This window comes from Ranitomeya variabilis, chromosome 1, assembly GCF_051348905.1.
Source record: "Ranitomeya variabilis isolate aRanVar5 chromosome 1, aRanVar5.hap1, whole genome shotgun sequence".
Lineage (NCBI taxonomy): Eukaryota > Metazoa > Chordata > Amphibia > Anura > Dendrobatidae > Ranitomeya > Ranitomeya variabilis.
The window spans coordinates 990,810,191-990,825,343 of NC_135232.1; the positions used below are offsets into that span (position 1 = coordinate 990,810,191).

At 38.9% G+C, this 15,153-nt stretch overlaps 1 protein-coding gene across 1 annotated transcript in view; it reads left to right on the forward strand.

Moving 5' to 3' along the window:
• Nucleotides 1-7,234: 7,234 nt before the first annotated feature.
• Nucleotides 7,235-15,153, forward strand: part of APELA (apelin receptor early endogenous ligand) — a 43,372-nt gene continuing 35,453 nt past the window's right edge. The window contains exon 1 of the mRNA XM_077269789.1: nt 7,235-7,457. Coding sequence (XP_077125904.1) covers nt 7,382-7,457 — 76 coding nt within the window. The 5' untranslated portion in view covers nt 7,235-7,381. The remainder of the gene's footprint in view (nt 7,458-15,153) is intronic.

Genomic DNA, 15,153 nt, shown 5'->3' on the forward strand with positions numbered 1-15,153 from the left:
ATAAACTTTTGTCAGTACAGATGAGTGGATCGATCTGCAGAGGATCAAGTTCAAGTTGGATTTCCTGAAATACGCTATCCCATGCAAATTTGAACACTTTGCAATTCGATACAGAAAAAAAATATATCTTCTGCCATTTCGGTGAACTAGTTAGGGCCATCAAATGGCAAAAAGAGAAAAACTCTAATGCTCATCTAACTGCTGACTTCTCCGGCTGTCCCGCTGCCACAAAGAAAGAATAAGGAAGACCTGATGGCTGGCGGTGGGGTATTAGTTTTTTGTTTTTTCATATTTTACATTCATTATGCTCTGGGGTATGGAAAGGCTCCAGAGCATAATAAGGAACATTCATTTTGCGACAAATTTATTCGCTGCAATTCAACTTTTTGGGGAAAACTCCAAAATCCCAAACCATCCACTCATCACTATTAGTGAGTTTTTCTGAAAATAAAAAAGTTGTCATATTTAAGATTATTCTAAGAATAGTAAAATAAATAGGTTCTTTTTGATGAATACAACAAAAAAGAACATGAGAACTTCCTCTGCTTTGGACCTTATTGTGCATACATAATTAGATTCTTGTTTTCTCTCTTTAGAGTGTATGTATATGGTAAACCAATAATGAATAATAGCAGGAAAATCAGGTACACTTGTAATTGTGTTATACAACTATGTACACAACCTGCCACATACATAGGTTAAAATGCCTCCATGACTTTGCTCATCTTTTGCTCACATTTGTGGTCAGATTTTTTAGGTTATCAAGCAATATCTAAATACCCCTAACCATTTATCCTCTTAAATGCTAAGACAATTTTATGGCATTAAATAATTTAAAAAAATATATAGAATTAAAAAAGATCATACTTTACACTTGCCACATTATGACATTTTCTCTAGCACTACATACTACATTATAAAGTTAATGAATAGTATGATTAGGTGCAGGGGTGATTACCTATGTAACTGTCTTATTTTTACCACAGAAAAAAGAACCCCTTCCTAAATCAAAGGGTCACATTCCAAACTCCACTATGGTGAAGACCAAAGAGCTGTCAAAGGACATTAGAAACAAAATTGTAAACCTGAACCAGGCTGGGAAGACTGAATCTGCAATAGGCAAGCAGCTTGGTGTGATGAAATCAACTGTGGAAGCAATAATAAGAAAATGGAAAACATACAAGACCACTGATAATCTCCCTCGATCTGGGGCTCCATGTAAGATCTCACCCCGTGGGGTCAAAATGATCACAAGAATGGTGAGCAACTATCCAAGAACCACACGGGAGGACCTAGTGAATGACCTGCATAGAGATGGGACAACCCTAACAAATCAGTAACACACTATGCCATCAGGGACTCATCCTGCAGTGCCAGACGTGTCCCCCTGTTTAAGCCAGTACATGTCTGGGCCCCTCTGAAATTTGCTAGAGAACATTTGGATTATTCAGAAGAGTATTGGGAGAATGTCATATGGTCTGATAAAACCAAAGTAGAACTGTTTGGTAGAAACAAAACTCATCATGTTTGGAGGAGACAGAATGCTGAGTTGCATCCAAAGAACACCATACCTACTGTGAAGCATAGGGGTGGCAACATCATGCTTTGTGGCTGATTCTCTGCAAAGGGACCAGGACAACTGATCCGTGTACATGAAAGAATGAATGGGGCCATGTATTCTGAGATTTTGAGTGCAAACCTCCTTCCATCAGCAAGGTCATTGAAGATGAAATTTGGATGGGTCTTTCTGCATGATAATGATCCCAAGCACATCGCCAGAGCAATGAAGTAGTGGCTTCATAAGAAGCATATTCCTAGAGTGGCCTAGCGGGTCTCCAGATCTCAACCCCATAGAAAACCTTTGGAGGGAGTTGAAAGTCTGTGTTGCCAGTGACAGGCCCAAAACATCACTGCTCTGGAGGAGATCTGCATGGAGGAATGGGCCCACATACCACCAACAGTGTGTGCCAACCTTGTGAAGACTTACAGAAAACGTTTGACCTCTATCATTGCCAAAAAGGATATATAACAAAATATTGAGATAAACTTTTGTTAATGTCCAAATACTTATTTTCCACCATAAATTGCAAAATAAATCTTCCAAATCAGACAAGGTTATTTTCTGGATTTGTTTTCTCATTTTGACTCTCATAGTTGTGGTCTACCTATGATGTCAATTACAGGTCTCTCTTCTCTTTTTAAGTGGAAGCACTTGCACAATTGATGGCTGACTAAATACTTTTTTTCTGCACTATACATCTTACAAACACAGATACTGATACTGGTGCCTGATGCTCTTTTACTTCAGTGGGCTGCTTCCCTCCGAGAACTTGTTAGGCCCCTTTTACATAGGCAGATTTTCTGCATGAAACGAGCAATGACCAAAGATCATTATTGCGATGACAGTTTCATTATTGTCAGCACAGCAACCCTGTTTACAAGTGATGAAGTATAAAAGATGCCATCAAACTTGGCATAGAAGTGTTTGCTGCTTTGTCCTTTCATTGTCATGTTTACATACTGTAGGTCAACCATTAGGAAAGATTGTTTTCCTGTGTTCATAGGTCACATAAAAGAGCCTTAAAACTCTATGGCTGTATCACTACCACTGTTCCCTTATAATGTCCTCAAAAGAAGCACTGGTCAGACCCCAGCACCTACAGAATTATCACCGGTGCTGACTGGAGTCCCACAAAGTTAGAACTGATTTGCGCACTGCAGTACTTTGCTCTGCCCTCAACAGGACAGATACAGTACGCCTGCGCAGGAGCCGTGGCAGGAAGCAAAGAAGAGGATGTCATCATATGAAGATGGGAGGCGCTGGACCCGGACCGCGACGCCCATCGGACCGGATCACACCGGGACCACCCCTGGGTGAGTATAATATAACCTGTTTTTCTTATCTTTCAGGATACATCGGGGGCTTATCTACAGCTTTACAGAATGTTGTAGATAAGCCCCTGATGCCGGTGGCCTTAGCTTATAGGCGAATTTTGGGGGTGACAGATTCCCTTTAAATGTGCTCTGCTCTGGGATGGGAAGATAACTGGACAGTCTATTGGCTGCATTTGTGCGGATCTGGTTGATTACTGAGGTGCTAGGCCAGTTCGAGCCTGGTTATCACCCAAGAAATACAGAGGCAAAATGCTATAAATTGTAATCACCTACTTCCTCTAATGGCTCCAAAAAATAGTTGCCTTTTACGCATATACAATGTCCCAGCTATGTGTATCAGTGCCACCATTTCAGTTTTAAGGTTGAAAGAAGACATACTGTATGTGCAAGTTCAATCTATAACCTAACATGTTGATCCAGAGGAATGTGAAAAAACCCATGAAGCAGATGCTAATTTCCCATATTAGGGAAAAAATTCTGAATCTTGTACACCTGACAAATAATAATATAATTTTTCAAGAAAGGCATTCAGGCCCTCCATGAACTTTTTTAGTAAATATCGTCTAGAAAAAGCCCCCTTTTGTCAGTGTTTCAGGGTTAGGTGTTAAAAGATCATTAGAACGATCTCTGTCTCGTTCATATATTTATACTTTACAATAAGACTGTCCTAAAACGGAATAACCCCAATTTTGATAACCTGTCATGGTATTGCCATTCAAGCTTTCCCTTAATAACTCTTACCACCAGCTTTAGTTTAGCTATGTCCTTCATATACACTGGAGCCCAAAATTGTACACAGAATTGTAAGTGTGGTCGCACTTGTGACTTGTATATAAACAAAACTATGCTGTTGTCAAAACCATCTATACCTCTTTTAATGCATGCCATGTTTTTCTTTTCTTTGACAGCAGCTGCATGGCTCTGGTCACTAAAGTTGAGTTTGCAGTCTACCCATACATCCAAGACTTTTTCAGTGACAGTTTATCTACATTAAATTTCAATTCTCAGCCCAAACCTCCAGATTACATAAATCCCTCTATAATGTTCAATTATCCTCCTTTATCTTGATTACCTTGCAGTGTATTGTATCATCTGCAAGTATTGAAATTCTACTCTGTCAGCTACAAGGCTATTAATATATTAAAAAGGAGAAGGTCCAGTACTGATCCCTGTGGTACCCCACTGTTAGCTGTGTTCCAATTAGAGCTTGTTCCATTAACAACCACTCTTTGTTTGCTATCACTAAGCCACATGCTATCAAAATTACACATTTTCCCTAGTCTCATTGTTATTATTTTATGTACCAACCTTTTAAGTGGCACTTTTTTAAACATGTTGGAAAAATTCAAATAGACAACATCCACTGCTTTTCCCAGGTCTAGTTACCTCCTTATAGAAACTAAGCGGATTAGACTGACATGAGCATTCTTTAATAAACCCATGTTGACCTTTTGCAATCAGACTATTATTATTGAGATAATTCAGGATAGCATCCCTTGAAAACCTTCAAAGATATTGCACACAGTAGAGGTTAAACTCACAGGCCTATAGTTTCCAGACTCAGTTTTTACCCCTTTATGAACATTGGCAGCACATTTCCTATATTTGCTATGCATAAGTCATATGGTATATAACCTGTTATTATGGAATCCTTGGCTATTCGAAATAATGGCAGTACACAGGCAGAGATGCTTACCTGTCCAAGGCCTCCAAACAATTGCACTAACCAATGGTTATGGTGTTTTTTTGTTAGAGTAGGACTGGCAATATGTAAGGACCCTTGACGTGGGTTACCAGCTTAAGTATTGTGGCCATAATACCAACCAATACCTTGCATACATTGTTATGTTTTTGGGCACTTTATATTTTTTTCAGGGTGCAGCTGGGCCCTAGATAGTTCTGTAAACTGTGGCCTCTGTTCACACAGGATGCATTATAGTCAGCAATGGTTAGCCCGCTATATGGCGTCACTAATAGGCTTTGAGCCATATGCTCTGCATTTCTGTGTGAACATGCCACATACAGATCGTTTGTTTGCATAGGCGTGCCAAGCAGCCAAATCCTGATTGTAGGCTGGCTGCATTATCGGTATTATTGCACCTGTGTATCTGCCATCTGCCATCTTAACTTGGGTCTGCTGCACCTTGGTTAGTGCAATTGTTTGGAGGCCTTGGACAGGTAAGCATCTCTGCCTGTGTACTGGTGTTTTTTTGTTAAGAATAGTGGAGGTTTTTCCTCTTATGGTATTTTTTTTTTCTATTCTAAATAATGGTCTGTCTATTACAATGCTTAATTCTTGTGATATAGTGTCATCTAGTAATATATTATTACTATACATTGAAATGTGTAATTAACAGTTCTATCTTTATTGAAGAGCTAAGAAAAGATCACACAAGTCTGTTTTAGTTGCAAAAACTAAACATACCAATGAGAACTTTAAAAAGATACCATGGAAGAGTCAAGAGTGATGACTACTGGCTGAACCATTGATGAGCCAACAGCTGTCTAATGTGCAGGGGTCTCCTTAGGCAATAGAACGTGTACCTTGCCTGAGGTCTGCTTTTCAGGTTAACATATATCCAACAGATTGAATTTGATTAGACTGCTATTTTTCAAGTTGAGATCTAACCAATCAGCCAGGTAGACACTTATTATTCTTTGCATATTGATGTGGTAAATCAACAATTTAATTAATTCTAGGAGTAGCTTAAGACTGAAGTAATACTGCAATAAAATGTAGAAAACCTTTTATTGTTTTCATTTTATTTTGCTTTCTTGCTTCATCTTTAGAGAGAGTAAATTTGTGGGGTTACATTTTAAAGTATATTGACTTCTAATGCCTAAGGCACCTTAAAATCTAAGCAAGACTTTGAAAGTAGTGTATAAATCAAGATCAGCATAGACAGGCACACAATCCTGCACCTCTAGGTCATCCTCAGGGCTCTATTTAACATAAGAGCCTCAGGCTCAACTGTTTATGGCAAAGCTGGACTGCAGGGAAATGCGGATTTGCTTTATTTTTCTGTGCTGTTACTATTTTTCAGATATCTGTGTGTGGTATCTCCTGACCTCTAAGCTAAATTATGTTCTGAGGTTCTTGATCAGAGCATCAAGAGTATGCCCTATAAGATTCAAGGGCAGCACAAGACTTCAATGTTGGCATCATAATTAAATTGTATGTAACCCTAAAGCCATTGTGTTCTTTACTGAAAGCATCGGAAGCCTCCGAGATTTTAATGTCAATGCCCAAAAGGCCATTTGCCTTTAAATCACTGACCACTTAAATGTCCTGTGGGGGACAAAACAGGGTAAATAGACACCGAGCACCTGCATTTAAGTCAACTAAACAGCGTACACATGCGGTTGTGAATATATTTGGAAATGTGGAAGCAGAACACCCCAAAAACATCTCTCACGTCAACTTTTTTTTGTCAAGAGTTATTTTCTGAGCTGTACAGCAAAACAGAATGTTTTTTACGTTGGTTAGAAAATGACATTCTAGAAGGAAGACAGCATAATTGTGTCACTGAATTGGCCATTCAGCTCTGGATAGTCTGGACCAGGGCCAGACTGGCCATCTGGAAAATGCCAGAAGGGCCTGTCTGGTCATGGGCTCCCTTGTCTGCTATGTTAACAGAATCAGTGTTCTCAAGATACCCATACTGTTAAGAGTTGTGATGGAGCACAAAGTTGCTGACTCCATCACTTACCCTAGCAGGCCACGGGTATCATTAGAAATATTGGTCTTGTAGAAAATCTTCCTTTCCTCCATCCAGGGTAATATTAGTAATATATCCCATCTAGTGCTTGGGGATGGGGACAACATGGGCCTGTGTGATTTCAAATGCCAGGACTGAATTTCAGCCCCAGTCCATACCTGGTCTGGACCCAACTCCCATTCAAACACACAATGCAGCGGGATTAGGTTTAGCAGTCCACAGATAGGTTACAATGTATGTCACTTTGTAGCTGGTTCAGTAAAAGATAAATCACTGGAGCAGTAAGTTTTCTCACAAAGAATTTGGGGGTTTTAAGTGTGTTCTTCAGGATTCCTTCAAAGGACAATAGAAGGGACATCCTGTAATTTCCATTGCTTTGCTGCATATGGGACCAATATGGGCAAAGCAAAGTTTGAACAGTTGCAATTCTAATAGCATCTTGCCTTACATTTCCTAGGTCTCCCTTGATGGGTGGTATTTAAAGGCTTTGTTTCCTAAACCCTATACATTGGCAGTGGCTACTGTTTACTTTTATTCTGGGACCAGTATTTATGGAGAGAAACCAAGGGAGAGAGCTCTAAGAGCCGAAGTCTTGTTGAGAGAGAAAGGCAAAGTGGGAGGCACTTTAACCTTGTCTTCTGTGATCATTAACCTTGCAGGGATATGCAGCAATCACCTCACTCTGAGTTCAGTTAGTTGAAAGCAGCTTCAGAGAATTGATCTATCAACTCGACATCTCACAGGGATTTCCCTTCCCAAAAGGAAAAATGAAATTTCAGAACTTATTTTACATTCTATTTATCATCCTGATAAGTCTGCTTCTTACTCTTGGACAGAGACCTGGTAAGAAAACTTATTTTTTTTTTACGTTTTACATTTTTTAATGGTAATATTGACTTTGAAAGTTGGCTTTTTTTGTTTGTTTCACACTTTTTAACATATTTCTCCCAGTATTTATGCATCATCCATTTATACAAGCATTGTTTCACAAAAAAATGAAAATAAAAAATGAAAATACATATTTTACATTGAATATTGATGTCTTATAGATTTTGTGTCTGCACCTATTCCCAAACTTTTTAGCCCTGTAGAGTTTGGGTATAAAGTAGAGATTATTCATTGTTATATACACATAGATTTTAATTGTATATAGAATGGAACAGAAACCTAGCCTCATAGTAAGGTATAGACTATAGTGTTCCTATGCATCACGTTAATTACTTTTTACTATTCTTTTTTAAAGTACGGTAGTAAAAGTTTTTTACTTTTTTTGCTGTCATTTGTATGTTTATTTTCTGGTGTTTTGAGATTGTAATGTAATATGGTAAAAGAAAGCCTAAAATTCTAAATTAAAGCAGGTATACATTGCTAAAGAATGACACTTATAGACATTTGGAGTCTATAGAAAGCAATCCTGGATCAGTGACTATGCACCTGATATAATAGATAATGCATGGGGAATGTGAAGTACTTCCAGCTCTGCATCATTTTGGTCAAATACTAGAGTTAAACATTTACTACTCTATACTAACTATGGAGAACAGTGACATATGTTATACATAGCAATGGGCATGATTAGAAGTAGAATATTGATTACTGTATAGAGAAACCCTGATGGGACAGTATTACATGATGCTAGTAGCATTCTGTGAAAATACCCCTTTGCGGATCTCTTTTGCTTCACAAATATTTTTTGGACGTCCCTTTTCAACCCCTCAAAAATCCCATTTCAATTAATCTAAGATGTTGGTGTAGAAGACCCCTCTACTTGTTTTATGAATAGGTACGTTGGCTAGACTACATATGGCCCAGCACTTAGCAATTAGCCAGAATAATGCTCCAGATCGAACATCTTTAGCCTTCTTGTACATCCTCACGCTACATGACTAGGTCAAACGCACAAAGAGCAAAAATGCAAAAAAAACATTACGGCTATAAATCTTCTAATAAAGATTTAATAAATATTCCATAACACAGTTCCAAGCGCTTACCGTATATACTGTATAGTACATAACTAGTGTTCTTCTAAGTAATAGTGCATGGTACAGCTGTAGCGGAGCTGAGTTTTCTAATGTAGTAGACTATGATTATACTATGTCTTTATGTTTTTTCATAGAACTGGGGATTATATTCACCAATTAAATGGCAAATTGAGAGATGCTACCAGTGTACATACAGCCTATGAGATGTAATTAAAGCACAAATATATAAAACAATTAAGGCAAGCTTTGAATTTACACTTCACTATATTGTTGGAGAAAATGCCTAGAAGCCATGTCTTAGTACAAGGAACTGCACTCTGCATAACAAAATGGAGAGCATGGAGGAAGGAGTTTATAGAAGAAGATTACAACAATGTTCTCTAGGATGGGTGGAATATGGCCTGTTGCCTAACAAAGGTTCAGTAGAATACAAATGCATATCAAATGGTGACGGGTGCCAGGCACAATAGCAGGAGATCAACATAGATTTAAATCAGCAGCTCAAAGAAGTCTGCAGTCCACCTGGTCAATAAAAGTTCTATTGCATCTTTGTACATTTATAGAGGAGGCACCAAGTGAGGATCTAAAACACGTTTCTATCCATTTGGTAAAAAAAATAGTTGATGTAATGCAGAAAAAAAGATTTAGGTTATTTTATCCATGATATGTTCACACTTCATTGTCTACTCCGTTTTTTTAAAATCAAATAGAGTGTTCATATAACTGATGTAAACTGGGGGCAGAGGAACTCCATTGATTATTTTGGGGTCAAGCTGTGTTCTTTTATGTGTCTATTTTTGTTAACAGAAAAAAAAGTTATGCGTGCTATGTTTTTTCTTCTGTCCTAAAAATGGACACATAGTAGAAACCAGAAGGGTCCAAATAATGATCAATAGGTCTCCTCCATTTCTGCTCACATCAGTTAATCAAAACGGCTCCATTTTTCTATTGCTCAAACCAGAACAGACAAACAGAATGCCTGAATGTGAAGTGTGAATGTTGCCGAAGTGTAAAAATCTAAGGTAAGAACCATGGCCACACTACAGAAATGTATTTTCATAAAATAAGCCATGCATAGTTCAATTATTTTTTACCGTACCAAAACAACCATTTGTGGGCAGACATAATCTATTGCTCTTTGGAAAAGCTGATATATGGTATTTGGCATATGGTATACCGATGGATGGTAAATAGAGATAATAAAATAATGCTGCATTTCTACTTGGTTCTGCTGGAATTGGCTGTATGATCAGTAAAAACTGTCTGATTTTAGAAAGAGAAACTTATGTTTAATTATTTATTCCCACAGGAGATAATACACTCTAATATGTCTTCATGTTTTGATGAATATTGCCCAACAGCGGTAATTATTATAAATAATAAGTATGTTCAATCTCTCCTGCTCCAGTGCCACTCATCTGGTTAAACCCACTAGTGCTTCTGTCACATCCATCAGATAGCTGCAGCCAATCACTGGCCTCAGCGGTTAAATGCTGTACATGCAAGTGTGATCGCTTAAGCCAATGATTGGCTGTGATGTAGTATATTTCCTGTAGGACAAGCAAGGATCACCAGAACGGTGGTGTTTCAGCAGAGGTGGATTGACAAGTCATACAGGTGCTTCTCACAAAATTAAAATATCGTCAAAAAGTTAATTTATTTCAGTTCTTCCATACCAAAAGTGAAACTCATATATTATATAGAGTCATTACAAACAGAGTGATCCATTTCAAGTTTTTTATTTCTGTTAATATTGATGATTATGGCTTACAGCCAATGAAAACCCAAAAGTCATTATCTCAGTAAATTAGAATAATTAGCAAAACACACCTGAAAAGGCTTCCTAAAAAGGTCTTTTAGTCTGTTTCAGTAGGCTCCACAATCATGGAGAAGACGGCTGACTTGACAGATGTCCAGATGGCAGTCATTGACACACTCTACAAGGAGGCGAATCCACAAAAAATCATTGCTAAAGAAGCTGGCTGTTCACAGAGTGCTGTTTTCAAGCATATAAATGGAAAGTTGAGTGGAAGGAAAAAGTGTGGTAGAAAAAGGTGCTCAAGCAACCGGGACAACCGCAGCCTTAAAAGGATTGTTGAAAAAGATCATTCAAAAATTTGGGGGAGATTCACAAGGAGTGGACTGCTGATGAAGTCATTGCTTCAAGAGCCACCACACACAGACGTATCCAGGACATGGGCTACAAGTGTTGCATTCCTTGTGTCAAGTCACTCATGACCAATAGACACTGCCAGAAGAATCTTACCTGGGCCAAGGAGAAAAATAGCTAGACTGTTGCTCAGTAGTCCAAGGTGTTGTTTTCAGATGAAAGTAAATTTTGCATTTCATTTGGAAATCAAGGTCCCAGAGTCTGGAGGAAGAGTGGTGAGGCACACAGTCCAAGCTGCTTGAGGTCTAGTGTGAAGTTTCCACAATCAGTGATGGTTTGGGGAGCCATGTCATCTGCTGGTGTAGGTCCACTGTGTTTTATCAAGAAGACCAAAGTCAGCGCAGCCATCTACCAGGAAATTTTAGAGCATTCCATGCTTCCCTCTGCCGATAAGCTTTTTGTAGATGGAAATTTAATTCTTCAACTGGTCTGAAAACAACAGTATCACTGTGCTTGTTTGGCCAGAAAACTGCACTGACCTTACCCCCATAGAAACTCTATGGGGTATTTCAAGAGGAAGATGAGACCCCAGACCCAACAATGCAGATGAGCTGAAGGCTGCTATCAAAGCAACCTAGGCTTCCATAACACCTCAGCAGTGCCACAGGCTGATCGCCTCCATGCCACGTCACACTGATATAGTAATTGATACAAAAGGAGCCCCAACCAAGTATCGAGTGCATTTACTGAACATACATTTCAGTAGGCCAACATTTCAGATTTTCAAATCATTTTTCAAGCTGGCGTTATAAAGTATTCTAATTTACTGAGATAGTAACTTTTGGGTTTTCATTGGCTGTAAGCCATAATCATCAACATTAGCAGAAATAAATACTTAAAATAGATCACTCTGTCTGTAATTACTATATAATATAGGAAATTCACTTTATGTATTGAAAAACTGAAATAAATTAACTTTTTGATGATATTCTTATTTTGTGAGAAGCACCTGTAGTTGTTATTATATTTTGAAACTATTCCTTCTTTTGGACATCTTTTTGAAAATCCCAAACAATATCTTTAAAGGAATGCACTTGGCAAAAGTGATAATCCGTGTTATGACTAATGCAGAGTCCGCAAGGAATTAAAAGAGAGAATCCAATCCCTTTGTCAAGCACCGCTCCTCGGCCCTGCCGTAATCAAAATATCAGTCAATAGGCACATCCTTATTGATGTCCACAGACTAAATATTCATAACGACTTATTACTGTCCAGATCTGAGAGCTTTCTATAAATGTACCCAGTACAAGTACTCATCCGTGATTAAACCTACATGAATATAGGCTAGAAAAAGCATCAACGTACATTAGTACAACTTAGAAAAAGGAAGCTGGGCACAAATACGGCAACCCTCAGCTCAGAGTTTTTGGACCCTAAATGTAATGAACGATGCTCTTATTCACTCACAGCAAATCGAGTTCTTCAAAATAAAGTAATTAAAACAAAGTATAAAGTTAAAGGGCTATTCTCATCTCCAAGATCCTATATGTAGTAGGTATAATAATAATAATAATAATAATGATTCACTATATCTCTTTCCTTAGGTATCCATAGTTACGACCACTTATATAGTGACAGTTAGTTAGTTAGTTTCTAGTGGTCGTAACCATGGATACTTAAGGTCCTGCAATGCCTGCACATGAGGAAAGAGACATAACGAATCAGAAAAACGATACTACATTTCTAATTGGGGTTATTTGGTAATATTATTATTATGTCATCTTCTACATATTGAGATAGGATCTTGGAGATGGGAATACCACTTTAAAGGCAACCTGGATGGGTATTTACCTCTATAATATATTAGGAGCTATTTATCAGCCTCATAATAACATTTAGAACAGTAACTTTATTACTAGTAAGTGTAGTCTGTGTTGAAACAATGTTTAATCCCGCTATGCGTGTACCCAGACTAGTCTGGGAGCGCCATCACTCATCCCTGCTGGTATCACACTCACAGTGGCGCAATTGAGAAACTAGTGTATGCAAAAAGAAAGGCAAAAGGGACTTCTTCTCCGCCTTGGTCTTCCTGCACACACTAGTTTGTCAATCACACTGTTGTGAGCATGACAACAACAAACTGCAGGACTGAGTGACGGCACTCCCGGAATAGTCAGGATTCATACATGCCACCACTAAACTTTTTTTTTTCTTTTTTTTACACACACACACAAAAAGGATTATTAAAAATGTTCTTGTAATTTTATTATAAAGCGCTCCTAATAGATTATAGGATTATATCCCTATGACAGATTCCCCCTTAGAGCGCCACAGCTGCTCCCGGTCATATGCAAAACGGCGTCTTCACCATTTTTCGGTGCACCTTCGGCTTCGTGATGCCATCTTGTAAGCGCAGCTTGAGACTGGCCAGAAGTCAGAAGCTGGGTCACAAGTTCTCAATGTAAGTCTATGAGAGCCAGAATGAAGCTCTTATAGATTTGTATTGAAAAGTGACCTCCACGCAGCTTCATGAAACACCGTTACATGTCACATTTCGCCTGAGACCGATGGGAGCAAATCTGGAAAAAGATGAAGGCGGCAGCACATGAGTATAAGACAGGGGACAGGGGAATTAAATTTAAAGCACCACTCCAGCGATGCAATAAAAACACTAGAGCGGTGTTTTAAATTAATTTTACGATCATTAAAATGTAAAGTATATACATGATATCACATCGCCACTGTAAGGCAATTTTCCTATGATTTACATTTTGCATATCAGTTGGAAGGGGCCAACAGGAAGTACTGGGTTCATTCTTTAGGGTTGAGAGTCTACCACATGAACCCAATCACACTTCATTGAGCTAAAGAAGAACAGGAACTTCTAAGTTGACATGTAAAATGATACTGAAACAAAAAATGCTGATCATGAAAAAAATACAACAGACACCAGACATGTCTAAGATCTGTCTGTCAATGTCAGTAGAACAGGCAGACCATTTAGTGAGTGTCGAAGGGTCACCGGATGGCAAATATTGGGTTGTTGGATTTCTCCCTGTTCTTAGGGAAAATAAACTACCTCCAGATATATCCATTTAGAACACATGCACACTTGGCAGAACTGAGTGTGCACTTGTATGAAGTGTAAGGAGTAGAGATGAATGCATAGATCCATGGAGGATTAAAGGGAACCTGTCACCCCCCCCCCCCCCCAGGCGTTTGTAACTAAAAGAGCCATCTTGTGCAGCACTAATGCTGCATTCTGACAAGGTGGCTCTTTTAGTTCTTGGTGCTGTAACTGCAGAATCGATTTTGCAATTTGTCCAAAATATCTTGAAATAGTCCTGGGGGCAGGTCTTTCCCCCCTAATGCAGATGCAGCACTGCCGTCACTCATGCCCTCTTGGCGCCGCCTCCTCAGCCTTGTTTTCAACTGTCCCGGCGCCTGCGCTGTTATCTTATGCCTTGGGCATGTGCAGTTAGCGCTGCCCATCTTCTGACATAATTTGATGTCTTGCTGACTGCGCCTGTGCGGTCGCGCTGCCTGAGATCCCGCCCTGCAGTGTGAATAAATCAGAAGACACTGCGGGGCGGGATCTCGGGCAGCGCGGCTGCGCAGGCACAGTCAGCAAGACATCAAATGATGACCTGCCCCAGGACACAAACGCCTGGGGGGGTGACCGGTTCCCTTTAAGTTTGATTCAGATTTCCTGAAATTCGCTCTTTCAAGCAGACTTGAATACTTGCAGTCTTCAATTCGCAAAAGAAAACTTGCCCAGCACCATTTCCCACACTGATGAAGCATCAGTGAGCTGGCTAACTTCTATTTGTGTGGCTGCACTAGCTTTGCCATAATGCCCTTCAGCTATGCCATTTAGTGGATTTTCACACCGTTACATTAGTGGTCAGTCACAAATCAGCATTCCTGGTGGGGCACGGTCAGGCACTGAACTGGCAGATTGTACAGCAGAGTCGATTTGCAACTTCAGTTTCCACTAGGTAAGTGGAATAGACAGGACATGTTGATGATTCTCTCTCCCCTTTACAGTGTGGAAATTCAGGCAAATTGATAAACTGGAAATCGAATTCTATTGGAAAATTTGGTGATTCCAGCAAATTCGAATTTCAAACGATTTGCTCATTTCTAGTCAGAAAGTATTGACATTGACTGAATAAGTGTACAGACATCAGCTGCCTAACGTATACAGCCAGCTTTAGGGGCCAGCAAACTACCTTTATTAAATTCACCTTATTTTATCCCAGAACATATGAATTTGAGATCAGAGAAATTGTTCTACTGCCAAAGCAGTACTATAAAAAAATCGTATTTTTACCACAATTGTATAAAAAAATGATGATAAAACGCCTTTTCCACAAAACCATATTACAATATTTATACATAATTCTATTTGATCCTTTCCTTTTAGACTTTGTAAGCTTTCTATTAC